Source organism: Musa acuminata, chromosome BXJ2-8 (genome assembly GCF_036884655.1).
Source record: "Musa acuminata AAA Group cultivar baxijiao chromosome BXJ2-8, Cavendish_Baxijiao_AAA, whole genome shotgun sequence".
Classification (NCBI taxonomy): domain Eukaryota; kingdom Viridiplantae; phylum Streptophyta; class Magnoliopsida; order Zingiberales; family Musaceae; genus Musa; species Musa acuminata.
Window position 1 is genome coordinate 7,063,119 of NC_088345.1, and position 22,601 is coordinate 7,085,719.

The 22,601-nt window shown below is 39.0% G+C and overlaps 5 protein-coding genes across 9 annotated transcripts; 2 read left to right on the plus strand and 3 right to left on the minus strand.

Annotated features, from left to right (window-relative positions):
* The first annotated feature begins 140 nt into the window (after window positions 1-140).
* Window positions 141-2,636, plus strand: LOC135618962 (uncharacterized). Its single transcript, XM_065120467.1, has 4 exons — window positions 141-564; window positions 657-710; window positions 827-886; window positions 2,264-2,636. The coding sequence occupies exons 1-4, from the start codon at window positions 229-231 to the stop codon at window positions 2,390-2,392; spliced, it is 579 nt and encodes a 192-aa protein (XP_064976539.1). The 5' UTR covers window positions 141-228; the 3' UTR covers window positions 2,393-2,636.
* Window positions 2,637-2,949: 313 nt separating this feature from the next.
* Window positions 2,950-6,277, minus strand: LOC103993400 (uncharacterized). 3 transcript variants are annotated; one of them, XM_009413452.3, is made up of 3 exons: window positions 5,834-6,223; window positions 5,504-5,689; window positions 2,950-3,269 (listed from the first exon to the last, which is right to left on the minus strand). In XM_009413452.3, the coding sequence occupies exons 1-2, from the start codon at window positions 6,161-6,163 to the stop codon at window positions 5,519-5,521; spliced, it is 501 nt and encodes a 166-aa protein (XP_009411727.2). In that variant the 5' UTR covers window positions 6,164-6,223; the 3' UTR covers window positions 2,950-3,269; window positions 5,504-5,518. The 3 variants fall into 3 exon arrangements, with proteins under 3 accessions (XP_009411727.2, XP_009411728.2, XP_009411729.2); XM_009413453.3 differs by lacking the exon at window positions 2,950-3,269 and adding an exon at window positions 4,760-4,936; XM_009413454.3 differs by lacking the exon at window positions 2,950-3,269 and having other exon boundaries at window positions 5,353-5,689; window positions 5,834-6,277.
* Window positions 6,278-6,941: 664 nt separating this feature from the next.
* On the minus strand, window positions 6,942-12,969 carry LOC103993399 (probable glycerol-3-phosphate dehydrogenase [NAD(+)] 1, cytosolic). Of its 3 annotated transcripts, none has more exons than XM_065120469.1 (7): window positions 12,468-12,969; window positions 12,194-12,370; window positions 11,308-12,110; window positions 10,520-10,741; window positions 7,932-8,179; window positions 7,623-7,762; window positions 6,942-7,382 (listed from the first exon to the last, which is right to left on the minus strand). In XM_065120469.1, exons 3-7 carry the CDS (start codon window positions 11,963-11,965, stop codon window positions 7,259-7,261), a joined length of 1,392 nt encoding a protein of 463 aa, XP_064976541.1. In that variant the 5' UTR covers window positions 11,966-12,110; window positions 12,194-12,370; window positions 12,468-12,969; the 3' UTR covers window positions 6,942-7,258. The 3 variants fall into 3 exon arrangements, with proteins under 3 accessions (XP_064976541.1, XP_018685958.1, XP_009411724.1); XM_018830413.2 differs by having other exon boundaries at window positions 12,197-12,387; XM_009413449.3 differs by having other exon boundaries at window positions 12,194-12,387.
* Window positions 12,970-14,085: 1,116 nt separating this feature from the next.
* Window positions 14,086-20,523, minus strand: LOC135618964 (eukaryotic peptide chain release factor subunit 1-3-like). The gene is made up of 3 exons (XM_065120470.1): window positions 20,382-20,523; window positions 14,582-16,031; window positions 14,086-14,493 (listed from the first exon to the last, which is right to left on the minus strand). Exon 2 carries the CDS (start codon window positions 15,988-15,990, stop codon window positions 14,689-14,691), a length of 1,302 nt encoding a protein of 433 aa, XP_064976542.1. The 5' UTR covers window positions 15,991-16,031; window positions 20,382-20,523; the 3' UTR covers window positions 14,086-14,493; window positions 14,582-14,688.
* Window positions 20,524-20,976: 453 nt separating this feature from the next.
* LOC135618965 (pentatricopeptide repeat-containing protein At1g07740, mitochondrial-like) lies at window positions 20,977-22,532 on the plus strand. Its single transcript, XM_065120471.1, has one exon. It carries the CDS (start codon window positions 21,192-21,194, stop codon window positions 22,500-22,502), a length of 1,311 nt encoding a protein of 436 aa, XP_064976543.1. The 5' UTR covers window positions 20,977-21,191; the 3' UTR covers window positions 22,503-22,532.
* Window positions 22,533-22,601: the final 69 nt, after the last annotated feature.

The following is a 22,601-nucleotide window of genomic DNA, read 5'->3' on the forward strand; positions in this document are numbered from 1 at the left end:
AACCAACGGTCCATTTTCCGCTCGACTTGACTCAACAAAATCGAAACCGAACCGCTCGAGAACAAATCCGAGTCGAACCGTACCGGTTGAGCCGAATCAAGAGATTGGTCGATAATGGCTCACGCCGCGATCACCCGTCTCTCTCTCCTCTTCGTCCATCCGCGTTATCCTAAATCTCTCGTCTCAACCTTCGACTGAAGCCTTCGCAGTCGCAACTTGGAGAAAGGAATGGCCACCATTTCTGCACTCTCTACCTCACTCTACTCATCTATCCCTCACCGAGGCGTCGTTCCCCGTTCTTTCCGCCCCCTTCCTCGTCTCCTCTCCCTCTCCTTCTCTCCGCTCCCATCCCCTCTCATCCGACGGAGCCTCTTCCTCCTTCCGTCGAAGCCCTTCCCGGCCTCCTGGAGATCCCGCAAGGCCGTCGCCGAAGGGGAGGCCGCGGCCTCGGAGGAGGAACCAACGGCGGAGGCAGTAGCGGCTGCGGCGACGACGGCGGAGGAGGAGGATGCCACGGTCGCCGTCGCGGTCTCGCCCTCGGACATGCTCACCATGTTCTTCCAGGTTCCGCCTTTTTCAATCTCTTTTTTCTGTTTGTGCCCTAAAAATTCGGTTTTTGCGGGTGTTTCATATGGTTTCGGTGTGCGGATTTGAAGGCCGAAGGAACAATGGATGAGTCGGCGATTTCTGGTGTGAGCAAGGCTTTAGAGGTTGGTTAGTTTATCTTAAAGATGATCGTACTGACTAAGTTCTTTCCTGTTGTGATATAGCTGTAAGATATGATCATCCCTGAATCGGAATTATGCTAATTTGATGTTTTTTCCAGGGACAGGAAGGAATCAGTGATTTGAATGTTCGAGTGGCTGAGGGTATTGCAACTGTTGAGGTATATCCTTGGTATTTATGGAAACTGTTCTCTTTATAGTAATGCATTAAGTCATTTGGAATTTGGGTTTGTTCGGATATTGTTTTGAGCTATGGCAGAAACTTATGTCGAATTCAGGATGAATGTAGTGTTTCTTATAAGCCCACACTTAGCAAGAACTACATACACAACGCCGGTTATTACAATGAGTTGATCATGTTAAGTTAATATTGCTAGAAAGTAGTTCTAAGTTTCTGGTTCACTATACCTTTCAACTTTCATGAAGCAATCAAATGTCTTAGCAATCCTGCATTCATATAATCCACTGTCCTCCTTTTTGTTGGAAATATCTATTTTCTCTACATAAAATTTGTACATATTGTAATTAAGCTTTAATAGCTTTCTTTCTGGTAGTGCTGCATAACAGATTAGTCTGAACTCCTACCCTGATTCAAGCGACAGGTTCAGCCAGATTAGGGTCTTGTTCATCCCTCTTTTTGGCTATTCTGTGCAGCAGACTCTATTTGCTGTAGCACTAGCCAAGGAAGAGATTTTAGGAACTGAAGTGGCTGCTCTTATGAGGAGATGAGGTTGACTTCTTTGGCAAAACTTTGGAGAAACAATAGCCTTGTAAATCTCCTAGGAAAGGATTTTTTTCTATGGCTATATCAAGTATCTTTCATACTGTCATATGCTGGATTTCAGATGACAATATTTTGTGTTGTTCAGCAGTTGATTTGCGGTTCCATCAAGTTGACCAACTTGTTCGATTTTTTATGTTTCACTGGATCTGTCCAGTGCTTCAATGTATTCTTTATTTTTCTTTTCAATTTCCTCAATCAGGAAAAAGTAGTTTCTGTCCATTGCATTTTCCTCTTGTCAGATGCTCATATCATTCTTTATCTCTGTCAGAGGTTTCTATTCGTGTTTTCCTTCTTTTATCCCCCTGCGAGTCTTGCTTATCTTTTCATCTCTGTCGTGTCGGCTAAGCATAGGACAGTCTTCCCGTCTCCTTTATTTCACTTGTTAGTATGCTACTTTGCATTGTTGTTTGCTTCATTGAAAGGCAAAGCCCAAGCATCATATATAGGATACTTGTATTGTTTTCATGAGATTTTCTTTTGAGTATCAATCCCCACCAGATCTTTCTTAACTGTGAACATGCAATTAGTCATTAATGGAAGAGCAAGAACAAGTCTTTTAGTGATCTCATTCTCTTGTATCAAGAGAAATGGAAGAGGTACAATATAGGAAACCCATTTCTAACACTGGTGTGACTTGTGGATATGTTTGGGCAAGAAAGGGATAACTCAGCAAGTTGTTGCTTTGTACAAGTGTAAGTATCATCTAAATGGTTCCTATGCTGTTACTTCTTATAAATGGCTTTTCATGTTGCAGTTAACAAAACAGACGACGGTTCAAGCTACTGGAGTGGCTTCCAATTTACTTGAGGTCATACAAGGAGCAGGCTTCAAGTTGCAAGCTTTAAATTTGAGTTTTGACGATGAAGAGGATGCTGTCAGCTAATTTTATATGTTGATGGATTTCTCCTTGATGATAGGTTTTGTCGTGTTCTTTCTTGGTGTTCTATGGTAATGTGAAGATGATGCTAATTTTCACACTGTTAAATCTTATTCTTGTTTGTCTAAGTAATGTAACATGTGAAATTCCATGCTGTGTGCATGCTTCATGCATGCTGTTAAAGGTCTAAAACAATTGGATCTTCTAGATTTCCTATATTTTTGTATTATGGGGAATCATTGTTATGACATTTCAGCTGGTTCAATCAATCAGCAAAGCTTTAATTTCAGCAAAAGAAAGATGTTACTCTTTGTTTGTTAAAAGATATCAACTGCATTGTTCTTAGATGAGAGAGAAAAAACGAAAAAAAAAAAAGACAAGTCTTGTGAACATATTGCAAGTTAAAGGCATATTTTCACAACTCAAACACTGATCACCCACGACACGCACGATCAAACCTAACCTAACCAAAGGCTTATCGTCCCCTATTGGATGAGAGACAATAACCATAGGAATTCCTTAAACATCAGCAGCATTAAAAATTGGCAAATGCTACCAACAAATAGAAGCATAAAACAAGCAAGTAATGATAAGGTTGTGAGGTTGAAGGTTGTCAGTGCCATCCTTTCTACCTCTACACATTGTGGCTAACAGATTAACAACCAAATGAAGGAAACAATCAAGCAAGCATTAGACATCACATTTAAACAACAAGCTTCGAATCACTTGGATTTTTAACTAAAGGAGAAGCTATCGATCGAGACTTGGGGTTCAACAGGGTGAAGAATTGTGGAGGAAAATAATCGGAGGCTTTTGTTGGCAGAGCTGAATCTTTGCTTCATTCTCATAAGCTTATCAATGGGATGGTCTTGTTCAGCATAATCTGTTCACGAGCTAGGTAGATGTCAAGAGGGTTTATAGATACCAGCGTAATTTCAAATGAATAAACTGGTAGTTTTTATAGATTAACTATTGAAAAATCTCAATTTATCATCGTGAAAAAAAAACATGTCCGGGTATACAAAACAAGCCTCCCATGATTGATATCATTCATGAGATTAGTTTTCTAATAAACATAACAAAAAATAAAACAAATATGCTTCTTAAATTAGAATTCTTCAATATGCTTGTTAATCTTCAGTAGTATATTTTCTTGCTCTTTAATCAGTACTTGCAAGTTACTTGTATATTTGGATCCTTTTATATCCATTTCATTATAGCCTATGTGAGATTCTAATATAGTGTTCAAGCTTTCTGACATAAGAGGGGAAACTAGAAATATCTTATATAACCACACTCACAAAGGGGTTCCTATTATAAATGATAAACATAGTGCTTGGATGCAAATATGTAAGTGATATCATGTTGACGGAATTGATGGTTTCTTTTTGAACTTCCCTAAATATCTTTTTTTTTTTTCAAGGCAATAAGCTTATGGAGACCAAATTAAAGAGAAATTACAGGTAATGGAGGTTCTCTTACTCTAGATATTTTATTTTCTCTTAGACATCACTCAAGAATGAGAGAACCTGTACATGTTTTGGACTATATTAAATTAATGCCCATGACACCTAAGAAGCTTAAGAATTTGGGTTAAGAACTTTAGGAACAAAAATGGACTATTTGACAATACTTAAATCCTTATTTTTCAGACCCTCCTAGGAGTTACTAGATGTGGTGTTTCATCCAACAAGATGAATACCCTTTGTGTTTTGAGTTACCAGATAGAAAAACCTCGACTTTCTGCTAATGGATTTTCTTGCTTCTTTAGATGTACTACCATTAAATGTTTTGTAGTTTTTTATGTACATGCCATTATATATATATATATATATATATATATATATATATATATATATATATATTCATGATTACAAGTGCTATAGGAATGTAAAATTTCACTAATAATGAAAATATGCATTATTGTCTGTGTGACACAAGAAAAGACAATTGGTTTTCTTTTTATTGAATGGTCATAACAAATTGATTGATCAATACTAGTAGGTATCTTGTACAGGATGCAAATATCATAATGATAGATTAATGTAAAGATGTTAAGTTGGCATTTTGATTTTTGTAATGTAACACTGATTTTTGAGAATAATTTATTTTGATATAAAAGTTTTGGTGCCTATTATGATCAAAATGCTGAAAGCCAACAGCTGCTTGGCTATTGTCTTAGCATCATGCACAGGGTACTCAAACTTTGAGCTGAGCAGGGTATGTGATAAATACGAAGAACTTTGAGATCTTAAGATTGGTGCATACAAAAACCAACTGATATCAAAATTCCTATATATAAGTTTCTCATACTTCTGTTTAGGCACGCTGAAGAAATATACAAAATAATATACATCGGCTTCCTCCATTTATGTTGTCTAGTTAGAGAATGCCAACTGCTAAGTGAATAATTGAGTTTCATCTTTACACCATGTAGGTTACAGGAGCTCAGTCATGCAAATTATGTTTTTGGTGCTTATTGTTGGAGCAAATATCATCTAATAGGCTATAATCATATCCAAGCTCCTTCCAATTATGCTGCTGTCTACCCTATATGGAAAATGAAAGAAAAGAGTTATGATCTTTCCTAACCTTCAAATAATACTTGCACTGCATAATACATTTTGGAATATAAAAGTAGTTTAATCTGCTTGCTTCTTAGGCTTTTTATTCTGCTCAATCTTCAGGAGCATCTTATCTGAAGTTCAGAGATGTAAGGTATGATTGGGATCTAGAGCACAGGTTTGTATCGGACTGCCAAGACAAGGATTAAGGGAACAGAATGCTCACTGGGCCATAAGCCTCTAATGAACTCTTAGTAGCTACTACTGATGTGCATTTGTTGTTCTATGGAGAATTAACATTTCAAGCTGATGGTTTTCAAGTTTGTTCAATATAATGTATCTCAATCAATTTGGTATAACATCATGTAACTTCCAATTCTAAGTCAGATGACACGAGACTAATTTGGATGCAACACCAGGCTCAACATATAATATGCAGCGAGTTGAATGACAAGTTCACATTTTTGCACTAGAAAAGCTAATTTCTAGGCCTTATGCACATCAGTGACATAGAACAAACACATAGATGAATGCCAACGCTTCAAGAACTTACAAGTTCACATGCGGCCTACAATTGTGCTTCTCGCTTGGGGCGGTTCCGAACACGTGGGACGGCTGCAACGCCCTCCTCTTCGTCCGGCAAAATGCTTTCATCTTCTTCTGCCGCCACTTTTCCGTCCTTGTCACTATCATCCTCCTCTGCTTCCTTTTCCTCCATGATCGCTTTATTCATCGCGAGCTTCACGAGCAAACAAGGAACTCGAATTCAAATTAACGAAGAAGCAAAAGAACTGCAAACGGAAATCACTCAAACGGCTTGTTGCTACTGCAAGAAGGGGTGTATGAAGACATATGTCGAACACGTCCCGGGCCACACTCGTACCTCCTCAAGGTACTTCTCGTCGAGCCTGTCGGCGACACGCGCGGCAGTGAAGATGGTGCCGAGGAGGAGGGAAAGCGGGAGCACGAAGGCAAAGATAAGGCTGTTGGTGCTAGGGGGCCCAGCCCTCACCACCAATCTCCTCCTCATGGTACCATTACCCCTAAAATGGTGGTGGCCTCTGAAGGCGGTGGAAAGAGCACAGGGGGAGGAGAGAACAGGGAAGAAATTGGTAGCATGAGCGGCGGCATGTGGCTTCCAGAGACCGGGCGAAGGAGGTGAGCTGGATGTTGGCACCATGGGCGTGAGGAGAGTGATGAGACATGAAGCCATTGAGGGGGACGCCGGTTGCAGCAGCAAGCGGGACTCACCTCGCTCATCCTAATGGGATCGCAGCCTCACATCTCGCGATAAATCGTTCGCATTACAACAGTCGAACAAGTCTTCGTGGCACTTCCGTGAACGTCAAATTCATCGTATTAACGGTGTGCTAATTATATATATATATATATATATATATATATAATTTACTGATAGACGATATATATATACATATATATATACATATATATATATATATATATATAATTTACTAAAAAATCTGAAATTTATTGTGGACGACCCCAAGGCAATGAAATGCCATATATGCCCTTGTCATTTAAAGATTATTACATGCTTTTTTTCATAAAGAGATATATTTTTTATAAAGTGACCTCACTATATGGGCTTTGAATAGCAAACTAAAAACTATTAGTCTAAGCACATTGCAAACTTTTATTGGTGTATTCTTTAAAATGCATGTGATTTACTAAAGGGAATAAAACCCATTTCATATCAATAGCAAATCAACATATGAACATCCAGTTCCAATGAATTTGCATTTGACATGTAGTTACTACATGCATGATATGAAGTGCTTGGTTTCACACCACCAGAAAGAAAAGTTAGATAAGTTTATAGCAAATAAGTTCATACACTCCTAGTCAATTTCAGAAATATCTATGACAATAAGATAAGGTCAAGAGAGAACCCATGAAAGCAGAATTAAGAGTTTTAATACTGAGATACCAGTTTCTAAGGAATTTGGAACATATTCATTGGCACCTTCAGCTCAAGAAACAAAACACAACCATTGTAAATTACATTAAAACACAAGTTTCTATTCTTTGACTAAACACAACTTGATATAAATGAATTATAATTATTCATAAAGTACAACTAAACACCCCACTCGCGTCGCAAGTTTACTTGATTTTATGCAGAAGCAGCCCATTACATGATGGAGAAATTTACATTCTTTAATCATTTAGCTTCTCTCATCAAACATTTAGCATGCCACCAAAGCAATAAAATCTCAGTATCAGCTCCAACATGACCAGCAAGACTTCGCTTTTGATATTTTAGTTTTGTAACCATCAACAGTTTATGTTAACGTTGACCGAGAAGTGATGGCCTGTAGAAAGCTTGACTCTGAGCTATCTCTATCCTTTCACGAGGATCGTTCATAGTTTCATCTTGTAGCGCTTGAAGAATGGCTTGTGAAGGACACTCCCTGAACACAACAAATTTTAAGATTATTTATTTTAGGCTTGCATGAGAGAATAAATGAGAACCTAGAAAAGGTATACACCTAAGTTTCATGGACATAGTAGGCTGAAAACTATAGTTATATTTTGTATTAAGATCAACTTCAATTGAATACATAAAACAAAACTAGCAAAAATGATTTTTCGGTAAGCTAACTCCAAAAAAAAAAGTTGAATAATCACAATGTTAAGAAATGAAGCTGAACCTTCTAATCAGTATTTTATAAAGGGTTTTGAGGATGGGACACAGCTCAGCCGGAGCAACGGGTTTCTTCTCCTCAGGATGCAACACACTTAAGCTAGACTGGCTAAGTAGCTCGTAAAATGCACCAACTGCAGAGACTCCCTACAACAGGAAGGAATGAAATAAATAATACTTGACAAACAGCTCCGACAAAATGAAAACATCATGCAATGCAAAAACATTATTGAAACATGTAAAAGTTGGGTCACCGAAATCTAGATGTTCCAGTTACGAAAAGAATAGTTGTGAAAGTGCAAATTAAGAGGCACACCTGAATCATTCCTTTTCCTTTTATGCTGTCACCCATGTCAAGACTCAGTTCTCCCTTGGCCAGCATTTGTCCATACCATGCATTCCGACCCTTTAATAAGGTCACATATGTATCGGCTAACAAAGGACCAGCTAGTTTTTCTGGTTGTTCGGCCAACAGATGAGTAATAAATATCATTTCAGAAGTGCAGTGGGCAAAGTATACTGATTTGCTTGTTGCACTCTCATTTGTTAGAGCTGCTACCATTCCTAAGGAAATAAATGATAATACATCAATAAGAGGTTACATCCATTTTCAAAATATCGATTCAACTAAATTAATTCTACATCAATTTCTTGGAAAATTACCCATTATTTATCATCAGCAGACCAGATAGATAAAATTTTCACACTGAAAAACCTAATAAATGCATATATCTTGGTGCAACTATAATAGGAGGTTACATCGAGAAATCACATGAAGAGTTCTGATTATTCCTTATATTACAATATATATACACTCTAGGTCCCTAGTATATCTTACAAGAAGCAACTTCTTAAAGAATATATTTCATTTCCTGATTCTAGCCACCTTTTGAATCTTCAGATTTTTTTCTTTTTTCTAACCAGAAGTGCACTTGTGGGAAAAAGAACAGTCATGCAGCAATGAAGTACAATTTTAAACGTTCATCACAAGGACCCTGCTTTGAATTCTATGAGGACAAACTTTGGTAACACGGTAAAGTTGCTCTTCAGTGACTTGGATAACATGGGTATGCATCACAGAATTAGACTCTTACTTTAAGAAAAAAGAATACATATTGACTATTTTGAGACACCGTGGGCGAGAGTCTTCTGCATTGAGTTTGTTATGTCAAAGCACACACACACTCTCTAAATGTGTCCAGACATATAAAAAAAGCCACACATCTATGCATACACAAGCAAACTCACATACACCACAAGCACACTAATACCTGTAGGAACATACTCAGATACACTTAACACTCAGACACCACTCATGCATCCATGTAAATCCACGACTTTCATGTTCACAAATGTGTCACATGCACATGCACAGTTGCATGCATGCATGCATGCACACAACAAAACATTGTAGACAACAATAGTACGCACATGTGGCTCGTCAACACATTGATGCAAGCACATAGAAACAGGCACAGATAATCACAATAGTAGATAAATGGAGTATGCAGTTGTACCAACCTGTACCTATGAAGTGATCATGATTTAAGGATGCTCTGAAGCCTATTGAATCCTGAATTTTCAGGGACAATTTAATCACAGTTGGCCCTATTATACAACCTTTCCACTAGCATTTTCAGCTAGCATTTCTCTTTGCCATCTAGAAACCATTGTGAATTAATACATGCCAAACTCTATCCCAATTCACACATTCCCCCTTTGTAAACTGCATCAAATACCTTCCCTGCAGGAGTTATGCCAACAACTTTTCTGGAATGGAAGTAGGACACTTCTGATTCCGCAGCTATTATTTTCTTTGTTGATGCAACTCTTACCTTCTCATATCCTCTTTCCTGGCGCTTGCTTCTCCAAATCCTCAACGAAGCTTTATCTAGGCCCTAACATGTACGGACTTCTATGATCAATCATCTGTTGAACGTCATGGATATCTTAACTAAGGCTTCTCTCATTTCCATCCATGCTAAATATAAACAAATTCTGGTTTCTTTAAGTCTTCTGTTACAAGATTTTTAACTCCTGAACTCTTCCGCAGCAATTGTTTTACATGATGCAATAGACAACATAGTTTATTTATACAACATATCTATAGATCCGACATGTTTACCATGGCCTCATCTAATATGACACTACTAAGATGGATCTTGACCCCTGTCTCTCTTATCATTGAAATATTTGAATCATCACTAGTACAGAATTCCTACTTATTACATTTCAACTTTATCCTAGAGTATTTATATCGTTGCTTAAGAGAATAAAAATGTTTACAGACAATGTTCTGCTCAAACTGTTCCGAACTCCAAACTTGAACAACCAAAACCAAAAGAATGGAGTAATTTCCATAAAAGCTTGAGATGTCACTTGACTACGATCAATTGTATCCATCAACTAATATTCCACAATTCCATGCAGTACTATTAACATACATACGGGTGAAATTTGCCTGAGTTGTCATAGCAGAATCATTAGAGTAATTTAAGTGGTAGCCTTTTTCCTGTACCTAGTGTAAGCATTGCTTTCCAAGCAGGTTTGCTTTCAGAGCTTCAAATATAAGACCAGTCAGGACATGAAACTACATTTGTGCAGAATAGTCATGATATAAACATCAAATTGTACAATCTGAATGTTTCTTGTACCAAAATTTGAGTCTACTAATATCTCATCACTGCCTGTAGAATCTATTAGCCACATTTTAGTGATCATAGTTTCTGTCAAATAACAGGATGTAATTAGAAAAAGGAAGTTAAGAAAGTGGAAGACAATCAACTGAAAGAAAACAGAAGACCAATCAAACAAGTTTAATACACATATCAAATAATGATGGAAGTTTAACACGGTTTCCTTTTATGGGTGTTAAAGCATTATTGATAATAAAATAAAATTTACCAGCACCAATAGCATAAACATTCTTCAAGCCACCCATCACTTCATGAGTGACTAGATCGCTGTTATCCCACACAATGAAATGTGGCTGCCGCAAGAACTTGGCAAGAGGTTTTCTCCACTTCTCTGCTCCACAGATTCGAGCATTAGCATATTCCTTGTTGTAAATCTCTGAAGCAATGTTTGGACCCCCAAGATAGAGAATGTTCTCGATTGGAACTCCAGCTGCCAATGCACACTCAATCACAGAACTATAAGAAGAAAACAACTTTGCAAACTAACCATCTATCCCATGCCTAGACTTGCAGAAAATAAAATAATGTGAATATCCACAAAAAAGAACCTTATAGAAACTGACTGTACATTAGTTAAACTTCAGCTTCCACATAGAGAATGTTAAAATCTCAATTACGTTCACAAAGATAAGTGCATTAACACTATTTGCTTTCTGGAGACACATTTAGCATATTAGCACTATCATTTAGGGACCGAAGGACACATTACCGTAGCTGTTAAAGTGACGGTACAAGATGTTTCATTTTTCATTCTGCGTGTCATGGAAGAATAACAAGCTTTTCTATGTTTTCATGTGTATGTTATACATGAATTTTTCTTTTTCTTTTCAATTATTTTCTTCCACTCCTTGCAGAATTGCAGAGACGGAAATTGCAAATGTCACAAATAAAAACAGATGTATCATGATGGAAGCACACAATATATTTGTGAATCTGAGGAGCCTAAGCGCTTATGCATTTGTTTATGCATATAGAAAGAGCAAGAGGAACTCTTACTTGCACATTTGATCATCTGAGTAGGTGTTACTATACGTGGGACAGGATCTAGAGCCGCTTCTATACCCTTTGCAAGAGAGATAATAATTGGAACAGTAATCCTCTCCTTCCAATACCTACTGATATCCTCAAATACCTCCCTAGTCTCCGTAGAAGGCAAACCATTAACCACAATATCTGCATCCCACACTGCCTCCTGCAAATTCGTTACAACCTTCAATGGACAAAGTGGGGTATCAATCATGTTTAAGCAAAACCCATCCCTCAATATCTCATCCGCATACAGTGTTCGATCACCGAGCCTTGCCTCCACATACTTCAAGTACGCACATCTTCTGATCAAACGCCTCAAAACATCCTCCCGTGAATTGATAACCTCGAACAAATGCTCCGCTGTGGAACGGTCAACTGATCTGCCAGGCCGTCTCCATATTCTAATCTGAACCTTATCGCGAAGATGACCATATGCATCCTGCAAGAGGGCAGCAAACACGCTGCCCCAGGCACCAGCCCCTACACCAACAATCTTAAGCAGATCACCATCAGTCTTGCCAAGGAGACGGCGGAGCTCATCTAGCCTTTCTTCAGCTCCATTGGAATTGTGACGGGATCCATTCGAGTTGACAGAACTATGATTAATTTCTACAGTGCCAACCATCTTCTTTCGAGCAGCAAACACAGAGAACTTCCAATTCGCTCAAACGACTAATTTGGCAAGTAATAATATTTGCTGAGAGATGGTTTCCAATGGGCAGATGGCAGCTCTTCGACGTAGTATCTCAGCCCAAGATATTTTCTACCTCCTGGAGGACAATACAAAAACTTATTCAGCTTAAATCAACAAATTTGTCATAGAAAATCACAGTACTAGACAGCCGATCTCTACCACGCTTTCTGACCAAACCAACTGTAGATCTCTCCACAAGGAAACAGCCAAAGATCACAGCTTTCAAGCATAAATCGGTAGTAAAACGCCTCAATCGCCCCACTCCACCTTGTCTGACCAAATTAAACACCGAAAGGAGCAAAACACTGGCAGTTGCCTTGGTAATTGCCGTCGGGTCTGCTCATCAACCCCACCTAAAAGTATTTAGAAAAGGCAAATAAATACTTCCGTGTCGGAGGCTCCAAGGCTACTGATGACCAATCAGATCTCTCACCCTTTTTCTCCTCAGCTCGTCCAAGTTCCAATCAAGTAAAGCCCACGCCCGGTAGAGAAAGAGCCAGCATTGTTAGTTGGCACGGCAAAGCGGTGGTTGAGCTCCTTCAAGCTCTCACATAGCTGACGATTACCTGGGACTTTCAAGATCCAAACTTGGGCGGGTTTTAATGCGGTGGGAGGGACGAGGGTGGGCGAGGAAGCGAAAATGTGTGATCTATGGATGCAAGAACAGCTGTTCGGGGTTTCAAGTTGGTGGAGGCATTGAAGGCTTGTGATGTGGCCGACCCTATCAAGCCCATAAATGCGAGCTTCTCCCGTGTTGTGAGAAAGGCGGAGAGTCCTTTTCATTCGTTGGGGTGGTCATGGGGTCTTCTCAGTTCTCTTGGAACACGAGGGATGTTTGTGGCATTTACATGATCGTCGTTGAGAGAGTACACGAGGATTCTGGCTGCTAACCAAGGCTCATCTCCGACTTCATTGATGTACCGAGTTGATTGATGCGGTTGAAATGATCCTGAAGAATTAATTCTTGTACACCCAGTTGGAAGTCGATGAGCTTATCAAGAACGATTAATTACATATTAGCTCATATAATTAATTATTTTATATTTTTAAAAATTATTTTAAAATCTCTATATAAATATTTAATCTCAACAAAATCTTTCCTGCTTAATTTTTAATCCTCTAAAATTATCTTCTTAATTTTACATAAAAAATTTTAATATTTTACTTTTGTAAGTATAAGGATTCTAATATAATATTTTAATATATGAAGACTAAGATACTAAATATAATTAATTTAAAAAATAATCGAATATCGCTCAAGCTCTTTTATAGTCTCTATTCTTTCAAATAAAGTTCTTAAGATCAAATCTCATTTACCCCAAATTTGAAATATTAAAATATTCAAACAGATCTATATGCAAAATCTAGATTTTTAGGAATATATATAATATTTAGAATTAAAAGGGCCATATATATATATACATATATATATATATACATATATATATATATATATATATATATATATATATATATTCACCTAATACAAAGTTGTTACTCTTGAATTTGCTCGAAAGTCACCATAACACATGGTGATTCCGATCTAAAGGGAAGAACAAGGACTCTTCTAAGATTACCGAACGCAAAATTTGTGAAACTGGAGGACATTACCCGATCAAGTTGGGCTGTGCAGAGGATCCAAGAGGTGACTCGATTGCTGTAACTTACGAGAGGGTGAGTTAAGAGTTTACCCGATGTTATACTTGCTTTGAGATCATTATCATCTCCAACTCATACACGGACGAAGCGACAGACTTGGAAGTGCCCATGCATATCCAAAATCAGATTTTGAACCCTGCAAAACAGATCAGGATGACCATAAGATCGATAACAAGAAAAGAAAGAAAACGGAAGATGCAAAAGCCTGAGCTACTACAGAGAACAGAAAGCAGCAGTATCTCTTTGTTCCAAGACTGCATTCAACTGGCTCCACGTCCATGAAGCTTCCATCTCAAACAGGCAGCCTCATGCAGCCAAATCCTTCCAACCTCGTATCCCTGAAACACAGATATCAATAGATTCCAAGCCCATGGAGCATCTCAGAGCAGTAGTTGATCCTGCAAACTTGGCATATTACTGAAATGCAAACATACAAATCCATTCCTGAAGATACAGTTTACGATCCAAACAAGGAGTTCAACTGATCAAACTCCAATACAATATTGTTAAGAGTGCCATATCACTCAATTATGCTGTTTCACATCAGTCGGACACAAAGTGAGACGTAGATATAATTAAGTTTTATCATAAGCAAACAGCCGCAAGCTTCGAGTCTGATGACAGCTCTTCCAACTTAGTGACTACAGTCTCCTTGTCTTATCCATCAAATAATTTGTCCTGAATTTCCCTGTTCACCACATCTTTCTTCCTTCGCTGAGAAACCTTTATCATCTGGGTTATTTTATCTCATTTCAGCCAGCTATGTCTCACACTGTTCACCTGAATCTGTTCGGCAGCTCCTGAGATACAAATACAAATCTTTTAAGAAAATCTGAAGGAAACTAAGTAAATGCTAATGTTTAAGCAAAATAGAAAAATATAACAAACCCCTCATATAGTTTTTGAGACGTGAAATCCCCGAGAGCAAGTTCGATCATAGGCGGGGCCAGCACAGGCTCCCCCTGGACCGAATCCAGTGAACGGTTGGCTGATTGCTATTCAGAATCTTCATCAAATTCCTCATCTGACAGCTCATCAAAAGCTCTCAAGTCAAGCTGATAACGAAGAATTCCACCAATGCCACCAAAGCCTCTACAAAATTGAGACCCCTCTTGTGATTTATTAGTAACAAATTCAAGGGTACATCCAAAACGCTTGTATTCATTTGCAAACCACTCCAGCAAAGAAATTTTCTCCTGCACCTCCAGCTCTGCAGAGGTAGCAGAATCCAGAAAGTTATTCTGATCTGTTTCTTGATCCTTCCTCAAATGCTTTATGATGGTCTCCCCACTAGTACTATGCTTAAGGACATATCTGTTTATATCCAAATTCTCCCACACAATTAAGGTCTCAACAGCACCCATCTCAAGAGCTTTCAAGGTGTCTTCCACGCCAAAAACATACTTCCCAGTGTCTTGACTTATTTCCTCAAAATACTTTCCTATCAATTTTTTTTCCTGTATGAACTTGACATTTGACAGAATCTCAGCAGATAGTTCAATGGCTTGGTTAAAACCGTTCTCACCACCATAAGAGACATCAACCACATTAAGAATTTTAGCCTGTAATCGTTGATCAAACATGTCAGATTGGCTCAACTCTGTTTTAAAATCAGCAGATCCAGCCAAAATCAATCCAGCAACATTAGGCTGACTTGTGGCAGGGTTGATAAAAAATTGTGTTGCAAGCTCGGCAGTCTTGCGGACGTAGTTATGGCGTTTCTCCATCCGAAGGCGAGCAAATCGCAATGCTGATTGCCCTCCTCTCCCATGCTTTTTTGGAAGGTCAACTGTGAACTTGTGAAGCACCTCACGTGTATTTCCACTTAAAGTGCCAAAAAGAGTGCCATTGCCATCCATTACTATGAAACCAAACTTGTCATCAGATTCCAAAAGCTCATTTAATGCCTCTGTATGGAACTTGTTATCACAGAGATAAAGAGATGCATTGATGGGCTTGAACGGCTCAAAATCTATCGTGACCTTCTTTTCTTTTCCATCCTCGGTAACAATTGTTCCTGTGTATAAAACTAGTCCATTTGGAGGAACCTTGTTGTAAAGCTTCAGTCTCTGCTGAGCAGAAGTGATTGCACCTAGGACAGATTGCCGATTGACTCTACTTTTGATATTCGAAGCAGTTCCGTATTCATCACCTAGCATCTTAGTGACTCGAGAAACTTGATCACGAGGTGGCATAATTAGAGAGATCATGCTAGTGCCATTACCTCTAGCTTCTTCCAGAGCCCGGATTAATTTCTTGACCTTCCAGATCTCAATGTTCTTATCTGTTTCAGCCATTTCAATGAATCTAACACAAGAAATAGCTTAGGTAGATCTACCTGAAAAGAATGAATATATGTACATATATATTAAATTTACATGGAAAGTATGCAACAACTATGAACTAACTATGAACTATCAGAGGAACAAAAGGAATCCTATGTCATACATACATACATGCCACACAGATTGAAACAGCTTAATGAAGGGATGCTGAAAACGCAATTTCATGAACAAAAATAACAGTGTATAGCTCTAACAACATTTAAGATTTCAGCAAGCACAATAAACATCCACATTTGGTTGAGGAACAGTGACTTCTAGTGCAACCATGGGTAAAAATATAATTTCAAGTTTAGACTAGAAGTAATTGGTCTACAAGCACAGGAAAACTATAAGCCTTCCTTTCAGAAATCATGTATAGCTCTAACATGTTCAAGATTTACAGTAAACACAAGAAACATCCACATCAGGTCCAAAAACATCGACTAGTAATCTAATCCTTAAGTAAAAAAACTAACTACAATTTTAGACTAAAGTAACTGGTCTGCAAGCATGGGAAAACTATAAGCTTCCCTTCAGAAATCAGGTAAAATGAGTAATATTTTAATCTGACAAACAAAAAAAAACAAAATCAATAGTGTGAAAGAGGATTATATGACAATTTAAAAGTGAGAGCTTTGAACTGTAAAAGTAGCACAAGAGAAGTACAATGATAAAAAAAGAGAAGTAAAATGATTAACGAAAGTAAAATGCCCCCTTTTGCCACAAAACACTAGTAAAATGCACACACCTTATAACCCACGTAGACTACCCCTCATAGGTTATTACTAAAGTACAATTTCAAAAATCACATAATGATAGCGTTAGACCACAAAAGGTCACAAAAATGAATCTTCCGGACAAAAGTGACCTAGCTATGCACCAATGAAGGAGAAAATCCCAAAGATGAAACTCCCCTCTGGCCTTATTATAATGGGTATAATTCATTTAACCTACTGATAATAAATTACATAGGTTAAGGCATTCTCAACAATTCAAAATCCACATGCCAAATTGATTCCTAATCGTGACTTTGGGGGCAGGAAAAATATGGCACCCATATATTGTTAGACTAACATTTGTCACATATCCACCATCTGTATGCCAATTTTACTATCCCAAACTTCCTTCATATGAAATCTTGATTTCCAAAATTACATTTCGGAGTACTTATGTACCAAATTAAATTAACATCAACAAAAGATATCTATGGCATGTACGTTATTATCAAGGATAATAAAACCTAAAATGTAAAATCAAGTGAAAGGACTGCTAAAGATATTACTCAATTTTCAAATACCAATTTCACGCTCAGTGGATTTGGTCATGAAAAATCAAAAAGATCTTCATTGATCACTTATTTCCACTGAATAATAAAACTAAGATATTTCAAACTTTTACATTTAGAAAATTATTGTCCATCTAAATTCTTTTGGTTTAATTGTCAAAGTTTCACATGGGAGAACTGGCAGAAGAAGAGGATGAGGAGTACCAACAGAATAAAATAACAACCCGGAGAAGGAGATGACAGCGACACAGCAAGGCAGAGGAAGTGAAGCAGCAGCAGCATGACAGACAAGTAGAAGTGGAGGAGAGAGAGAAAATGAAAAATATGGCAGCTGCAAGTGACAGTTGCTGAAATTAATAAAAATTGTTGCAGGAACCAAACAGCAAGATAACTTCTGCGTTTTGGTCCCCCATGGATTGTTCAGCATTTGATAAGGCTCCATAGCAACTGATATGGACTGTATTTTGAACCTTGCTTAGTCCTACCACCAAAAACAGAACACTTATAGAATGTTTATTAAAAAATGCATTAAAATAATGTATGCATCTTCCCTTATTTCAATATCATTAACAAGTACTCTTTAAAACATCTGATAAAATCCAAATCTCTACCTTCTAAATTCTCAGTATGACATTAGAGTCCAATGATCCAAGTAACAAAATTTTGACTTCAAGTTAAGATTAGCAAGGTTGATGAATCATGCCTAGATCAAGTTTAGAGGTTTGAATATACCAAAGATGTCAAGATAAGTTGAATAGTTTATATGATACAAACATATGCTAGAATCGACAAAGCTAATGAACCATGCCTGAATCAGGATCCAATAATATTAAAAGAGTTGGATGAAGTCAACCTGGATGAAGCCAATGGGTCATACCGATGCCACTAGGGATGATGCAGACAAGATATGCATAACGATGGACTCTCAACCCTCAAGAACTCTAGGCACTCAACAAGTGAGCGGAAGATGACCAAACCCAATAGGATTGATCGAGCCACACATGAAAAACTAATCCAGTCACACATGGAAGGGGGAGATTGTTCAAAGATCTGAGATATTAATGTCTGAGATGAGCATTATGATAGGTTTAAGAACAGTCCCGCATTCTTAAGACCAAAAAGGAATCAGGCCACATATTCTGAAGTTGACCTATTATATAATAGGTTAAGCTTTTAGGTAGTGTTGATGCTTTCACTAACTTTAATAGGGCAGCAGATGTCCTTTCCCCCAACTTTAGTACTTAAAGTTATCATAAAATACTGTAAACCTTGCATATGGTCACACTTAATCTTTTTTAGCCTCCTTTTATAGCGACAATGAGCCTTCCAAAATTCTACTCATTTTCATAATTTTACCAATCTTTAGGACATGCTGTAAATGCCTTTGGAACTTCCTCACACCACCACCAACTTTCCCTTGACAAACATTCACACCTTTACTCCAAGAACTTCTGTTGATCTTTAATCTTACTGTTACCGGCCATCATAATCCACATGATACTAGCAACATTTCCTTACAAATTTCAAATCCTTTCCTTTTCCAAGATACTCTTAAAAAGCCTCATATTAACATGTTTCAAACTTCACCATCTAGTTCTAGTAAAAAAAAAAATCCCTTTTTCTTCAATTTTCTAAAACATATTTAGGCAGAACTATAGTAGTTAAAATTTTCATTCCTTTAAAAAGGAACAAGATGCAAAACACCTAGCCTGTGTTGTTTGTTCTTTCTCAAGAGGACCGGTTGTCAGATGTATTTTAAGAAGGACCAGTGGACTAATAAGATCGAGTTAATTCTAATTCGTCAAAAGATGTTAAAGATGGTCAGGGTCATCATTTTTATGCCCTAATCTACGACCCTTGTGCCTCTAGCTCTTAGCTCTTCGCACCATTTTGTCAAAGTTAATGAATAGTAGATAACATAGTATCTGACTGAAACCAAGGAGGTAAGTATATTACTCTATTTCGTTAAGATACTCGTCATTTTTTTTAATCTTCTGGCAACACTTCCAATCAATCATACAATCCGATGACACATGTTGTTTTGTTCCAAAGACAAGAAACACAAACTAGCCAAATCTACTTATTAACCTAATGAATAAAAATAATGATAGTGGCATGTTTTGAGAACCCATAATTTATTCACGGGTAAAAATATAGTTAATAACTCATATAAATAAAGTTAAACCTCGAAAAGAAGCACATAGATTATGATATATCAAAAGTGAGTAAAGTAAATTAAAAAGAAGCCAAAAAGATATTTTTAAATACATATATTGAAGTTAAATGTTCTGGTTTCATATGAACATTGATAGTTACAGCTGGAACCACCAAAATCTGATCATAACCTACCAGATTAGATGGCAAATAGAAATGGAAAGCCAAATCTAACGAAAACCCTTTCCCAAAAAGAACAAAGGTATCTTTCCAGGTGAAGTTTATGCATGCACAAGAATGAAGATCCATTAATTACTCGGAGAAAGTTGCGTTAATTTCTAGACTACATGAACCACCAGTCATAAACCTTCGCTAAATTTTACACCAGACCGCACGAACATGCTTGTGAGTTCCTAGTTACATACAAACATATCCAAGGTGTCCTAATTAACCACACATCATAATAATTAATTCAAGAAAACGTTTAGATCTACAAATCAAAACAATCTATTAGAAGAAAATCATCGGAACCCTAATCTCTGCTAATAGATCAATATTTTCTGCTAAGATTTACAATCATCTTTGCATAAACGCATGTTGCATCCATGGTAAGTGAACTTCAAAAGACAGACAATCAAGTGACCGTCGCATGATCTATACAACCAAAAAATATCATTCAACAGATTCCATCACGAACAAGAAAAGGGAGATGAGAAAAACGAATCTTCGATAAAGACAAGACATCTGGGTTATTCTCCCATATGCTAAGGCGGAAAGATACAACAGCACAAGTTATTCCAACAGATCACGGTTGAGAACATATATACGATGAAAATCAACCGTAAAAGGATCGATTTCAGATCAGGAAAAGCCGATCGAAACCCCGAATCTTTTTCTCAAAAGGAACAAAGGGAGGGAGATGGACCTCAACGGCAGCGTGCGGGAATGGAGGATCCCAAAAGCCGGAGCGGTGAGAAGCTCTTCGTTTTGAGGCGGTAATGTCACAGGAGAAAGGGATATCTAGGCAGTGGCTCTCTCTCCTCAGCCATTAAGATCACACGATCACACGGCTGTCAAAGCCTCGTACTTTTTTCATGTGAAACAAAACATATGTAGCCCTACGCGACAGGTGGGAGTCGTCGGTGGATGTGGATTCCCCATTTTACCCCCACCGCCCCGCGCGTAAAATCGCACGCGTAAATCTTTCATGTCTCTCAAGGCGTACATGATAACATCTTGGTCACCGTAATTCCCTACTCCCGAATGCACCAGGCGAAGGCAATGGGCCCCAACATGGTTTTCCAATAACGAAACAGGTAACATATAGGGTAACGGTATATAAGTAGATTGCAGATCTCTGTCAAGAAGTCGCTTGGAATAGTGTTTGTTCACATGAAGAAAGCATTAATAATATAAATATATAGATTGGGTCTCATGTAGAGTCTTAAATTGAAAGTTAAGATGTTGCCATCCATAAACGTATGCTACTTATAGCACCATGGAAACCTTGGAATGCCACAACTCAGTAGAAATTGCCATTGAACTCTCACCAAGAACGCTGCAAAGACCAGCAGTAATCTCACTCTTCCCATGCAATCAAACATTGCAGGGTTCTATCCAGCATTTCGTCGAGCAATAAACAGTCATATACAGAAAAGGGTTCCACTGCCATATATATATATACCCATCAAATTCCTTCTCTCTTCCGAAGTGAAGTGTTAGTAATGATAATAATATGCTGCGCAGGGCCTCGAAGTCTAAAGATAAACGAAGCCGACCTCGGAAGCCCGGTCGAGATCGAACGCCAATCCCTCTTCTGGAGGAGCTCAAATCCACCGCCGACCCTGCCGCCGCCCTCCGCCGCCTCCAGGACGCCGACCCCGATGTCCTCAGCTACCCCGTCTGCTCCTCGCTCCTCTACCGCCTCGCGAAGGCGCGCCTTCTTCCGGAGCTCAACTCCCTCCTCGCCCTCCTCCGCGCCCACCGCATCCCCTGCAAGGAAGCCGCTTTCAACTCCCTAATCCGCCGCCTCGGCCGCGCTGGTCTCCCCGACAGGGCACTCGCCCTCTTCCTCGACCTTCCTTCCTTCGACTGCCCCTCCGCCCCCTCCCGCCAATCCCTCAACTCCGCGCTCGCCGCCCTCGTCGATAACCGCCGGCTCGACCAGGCCAGGGCCTTGCTCGGCCGGTGCGCAGACTTTGGCATCCGCCCCAATGCCGTCTCGTACAACATACTCCTGCATGGCTGCTGCGAGAACGAAGGATCGGGCAGCGCGCGTCTCCTGTTCGATGAAATGCTCGCGAGGAGAGTTCGGCCTACGGTCGTGAGTTACAATGTGCTCATTGGCTACTCGTGTAGAAACGGCGACTCGGTAACCGGCATGAGATTAAAGGAGGAGGTGGTGAAGAAGGGGATTCAGCCGAACGCCATCACCTATGCCTTGTTGATGGAAGGACTGTGCTCGGAGGGGAAGTATGACGCGGCGAGGAAGTTGATGTTCGACATGGAGTACCAGGGCTGCAAGACGACGCTGGTGAACTACGGCGTCCTGATGAGCGATCGCGGGAGGAGAGGTGATTTCGACGGGATAAGGGAGCTGCTAGCGGAGATGAATAGGAGGAAGCTGAAGCCCGACGTGGTGATCTACGGCATCTTGATCAACTACTTGTGCGTCGCAGGGAGAACCGCGGAAGCGTACAAGGTGTTGGTGGAGATGCAGATCAAAGGCTGCGAGCCAAATGCAGCGACGTACCGCATGATGGTGGATGGCTTCTGCAGGGCTGGGGAGTTTGAGAAGGCAGTGGGGGTCTTGAATGCGATGCTGGCGAGCAAGCATTCCCCCCGCGCCGAGAGCTTTAGGTGTTTGATACTGGGGCTGTGTGAGAGTGGGAAGCTGGAGGAGGCTTGCTTTGTTTTGGAGGAGATGATAAAAAGGAAGATGGGTTTGGATGTAGAGGGGTGGAAAGCTTTGGCTGAGGCCACCATAGGTGGCAATTGTGTTCTTGAGGATCAACTTCTGAGTCAGCTAATCTTTCAGTCTCCCTGATGAATATTAAAAGTTGGAGTTCATTTTTAACTCATTGCTTATTATTCTTTGTATGGAACTTTCAGAGAGATGATGAGTAACAGACAACTACATAATATT